At 42.9% G+C, this 4,165-nt stretch overlaps 1 protein-coding gene across 1 annotated transcript; it reads right to left on the bottom strand.

The window, feature by feature from the left end:
• Nucleotides 1–1,865: 1,865 nt before the first annotated feature.
• LOC120061162 (lysophosphatidic acid receptor 6-like) lies at nucleotides 1,866–2,849 on the bottom strand. Its single transcript, XM_039010748.1, has one exon. The coding sequence runs from the start codon at nucleotides 2,847–2,849 to the stop codon at nucleotides 1,866–1,868; it is 984 nt and encodes a 327-aa protein (XP_038866676.1).
• Nucleotides 2,850–4,165: the final 1,316 nt, after the last annotated feature.

Here is a 4,165-nt window from a genome sequence, read left to right as displayed (position 1 = left end):
CCATCTGTTTGACAACCAGCTAGCCAGTTGCACTGAAAAGCGATGTGATTGGAGGCAGTTCAAGCTTTGGAGTGTGCTTACGGTACTATCTGAACCCTGTTGTACTATACACATTATGGCGCAGCCCACAACCTTAAAGAGTCCTGTGGTTTCTATACCTTGTTGCTTGAGTCACCGTCGCCATATCCTGTGATGCACTTCTATTTATTTGACCAAAAACATTTAGCTACAGCAGTACATGTAGCGACCACAAGCCATAACCTTTTCGAATCTAACCCTTTTTAGATAAACACTATGTAAATGTCAATGATATGATCAAAATAGACTTTAGGTTAGTATGTTTCCTGATAGAGAAGATTTACTAATCACAAGTCAAACTACTCCATCACATTCTCAGATGGTTTATTTCAATCCAAATGATGTCAACCTGGTTTTATTTGTAGGATGACAGTCTGGGGAGCTTTCTGTCTACTCTGCTGAAGAAAGGACTTCCATCGGGATCGTCTTCAATATAATCCCATTGTTCAGTGTAGCTTTCTGTAAAGGTCAGTATGTCTGTTGTACAAAGCTTGAATACATACAGTTGAAGTCGGAAGTTTACATACACTTACGTTGGAGTCATTAAAACTCGTTGTTCAACCACTCCACAAATTTCTTGTTAACAAACTATAGTTTTGGCAAGTCGGTTAGGACATCTACTTTGTGCATGACACAAGACATTTTTCCAACAATTGTTTACAGACAGATTATTTAACTTATAATTCACTGTATCACAATTTCAGTGGGTCGGAGGTTTACAGACAATAAGTTGACCTTTAAAGTTTAAGTTGACCTTTAAGTTGTGCCTTTAAACAGCTTGGAAAATTCCAGAAAACGATGTCATGGCTTTAGAAGCTTCTGATAGGCTAATTGACATAATTTGAGTCAATAGGAGGTGTACCTGTGGATGCATTTCAAGGCCTACCTTCAAAAAGGCCAGACTACGGTTTGCAACTGCACATGGGGACAAAGATCGTACTTTTTGGAGAAATGTCCTCTGGTCTGATGAAACAAAAATATAAATGTTTGGCCATAATGACCATCGTTATGTTTGGAGGAAAAAGGGGGAGGCTTGCAAGCCGAAGAACACCATCCCAACCGTGAAGCACAGGGGTGGCAGCATCATGTTGTGGGGGTGCTTTACTGCAGGAGGGACTGGTGCACTTCACAAAATAGATGGAAAATTATGTGGATATATTGAAGCAACATCTCAAGACATCAGTCAGGAAGTTAAAGCTTGGTCGCAAATGAGTCTTCCAAATGGACAATGACCCCAAGCATACTTCCAAAGTTGTGGCAAAATGGCTTAAGGACAACAAAGTCAAGGTATTGGAGTGGCCATCACAAAGCCCTGACCTCAATCCTATAGAAAATTTGTGGACAGAACTGAAAAAGCTAGTGCGAGCAAGGAGGCCTACAAACCTGCCTCAGTTACACCAGCTCTGTCAGGAGGAATTAATTGAGTGCATGTAAACTTCTGACCCACTGGGAATGTGATGAAAGAAATAAAATCTGAAATAAATCATTCTCTCTACTATTATTCTGAAATTTCACATTCTTAAAATGAAGTGGTGATCCTAACTGACCTAAGACAGGAAATTTTACTAGGATTAAATGTCATGAATTGTGAAAAACGGAGTTTAAATATATTTGGCTAAGGTGTATGTAAACTTCCAACTTCAACTGTACATGTTTGCAAAGGTTGGTGGTTTACGATGGCAAAAATTGCTTCACCAATTGGCTTCAGAGTTTGTGAGTAGAATATATAAAGCATACAAATATCATTAGTTGATAGGATACAGTTGGAGCCAGTTTATCCAAACCATTCACTGTCCTACAGCAATGGTATAGAGCCCCCTATTCCTCCTGGCCCAAATCCATCTGAACCTGGCCATGGAGGGACTCCACTTACAGCGACTAGTGGTGAAGTAGTAGAGCAGGGGGTCCAGACAGCTGTTGAGGCTGACCAGAGCCAGGGTCACCTGCCGGGCATTGTAGATGGCATTGGCATGGGGACAGTGATGGATGGCCCCTTGACGGCGGAGCAGGTGCAGGAAGTGAACCACATGGTACGGCATGAAGCAGAGCAGGGTGATAGCCAGGATGGTGTAGATGACCCTCAGGGCTCCGCGGGCCATGTTGGTCCGGATGAGAGCGATGCGCCGTGCCACCAGAGGGTAACACACCAGGATGACCACAGAGGGCAGTAGCGAGCCGAAGACGAGACTGAATAAGCTGTACGGCGCCACACGCCTGTCCCACTCGTGCTTTGAAAAGTTCTCAAAGCAGCTACGGCGATGGGGGAGACCTCCGCCAGGTTTGCTGTCCAGAGGTCCCAATCGGATGAAAGACAGAACAGCCACCCCCGCCACCACCCACACCGCCACACTCACCACTACAGTATACCACGAGTTCCGGAGCCTCAGATAGATGTGAGGATGGGCGACGGCCGTGTATCGATCCACACAGATACAGGTCATGAAGGCGATGCTGATGTAGATGTTGGCGAAGAACAGTGTTCCTGTAATGCGGCAAGCCATGTCTCCGAATACCCAGTCGTTTCTGTTGAGGAAGTAGTGGATCTTGAAGGGCAGGGTGCAGAGGATGGCTGTGTCGGCTAGGGCCAGGTTGATCACGTACACGTTAGAGGACGTGCGGGGAGTGATCTTGAAGATGAACATGTAGAGGGCTCCCACGTTTCCTGGCAGGCCCAGTGCCATCACCAGACTGTAGACGGCTGGGAAGAGGTATAACTGGTAGTCTGCTGGGGTACTGCAGTTGCCAGGTAAATCTCCAACAGATGTATTCATTGTTTCAGGTCGGATAATCAAAATGAGCTTGTAGGTGACAGAGCCAGTGGGAGAGTTTACTTCTGCTTTCCTTTGCTGATTATGGAACCTATGGTGAAAGTGTTCACAGTCAGATATTATCACTGTTGATGTTTTACAGAAGAGATTTCTCATCCTATCCTCTGCTTGCTTGACTTATCATGCCGTAATTCACCAATACAATCATAGCTTCCATTGTAAAAAGTTGCTGTTTGAATTTCTTTATCTGATTTACATTTAAGTCATCGAATTGAAACTATCAAGATATTTTTCCACTTATGAACACCATGTGTATTCTGTGACTATAGGCTACAATTCTTAACTATGACTAAATAAAGTAAACTGTGTTGGTAAAAGATAAAGTATCTTTAAAGAAAAAAGTACTTGCGTTTCTGAAGAACACTTGCTGGATCCACAAATCCACCAAAAAAAGAGTCCGCGAATTATTACACAGTAGGCTAATAAACATGAGCACTAAACACATGCATTGTCTGTTTTCCCCCACACCTTCATATGAGCTTGGTGTCATGGGCTTGGAAATTTCTTTGTGAGCTCTGTCGTGTGAGTGGGTGGTGCTCAGTGCTATATCAAGCTACACAGGAAACCTTCAGTGCGTGTACTGTGCTCCTCAGTGTGTGGGTTGTATCAGACACCCACCATCCTGTCAAGTCGTTGCCTCGTTATTTTTTGTTGAAGGTGCTAGACCTAATTAATAACAGTACAGGACTAGCTGTCAACACAAGCAAGCCATGCCATTGCCACAAGGTCAGTTTAAGATTGACTTACTTTATAATTGACCGACTATTTAATCTTCTACTTAACTTGCATCTTCTACTGAACTTGTATCTTCTACTTAACTTGCATCTTCTACTGAACTTGTATCTTCTACTGAACTTGTATCTTCTACTGAACTTGCATCTTCTACTGAACTTGCATCTTCTACTTAACTTGCATCCTCTACTGAACTTGTATCTTCTACTGAACTTGCATCTTCTACTGAACTTGCATCTTCTACTGAACTTGCATCTTCTACTGAACTTGCATCTTCTACTGAACTTGCATCTTCTACTGAACTTGCATCTTCTACTGAACTTGCATCTTCTACTGAACTTGCATCTTCTACTGAACTTGCATCTTCTACTTAACTTGCATCTTCTACTTAACTTGCATCTTCTACTGAACTTGCATCTTCTACTGAACTTGCATCTTCTACTGAACTTGCATCTTCTACTGAACTTGCATCTTCTACTGAACTTGCATCTTCTACTGAACTTGCATGATAGTTTATTGGATCCTTG

Source organism: Salvelinus namaycush, chromosome 16 (genome assembly GCF_016432855.1).
Source record: "Salvelinus namaycush isolate Seneca chromosome 16, SaNama_1.0, whole genome shotgun sequence".
Classification (NCBI taxonomy): domain Eukaryota; kingdom Metazoa; phylum Chordata; class Actinopteri; order Salmoniformes; family Salmonidae; genus Salvelinus; species Salvelinus namaycush.
The sequence above is the reverse complement of the archived record's forward strand: the minus strand, read 5'-3'. Positions and strand labels throughout refer to the sequence as shown.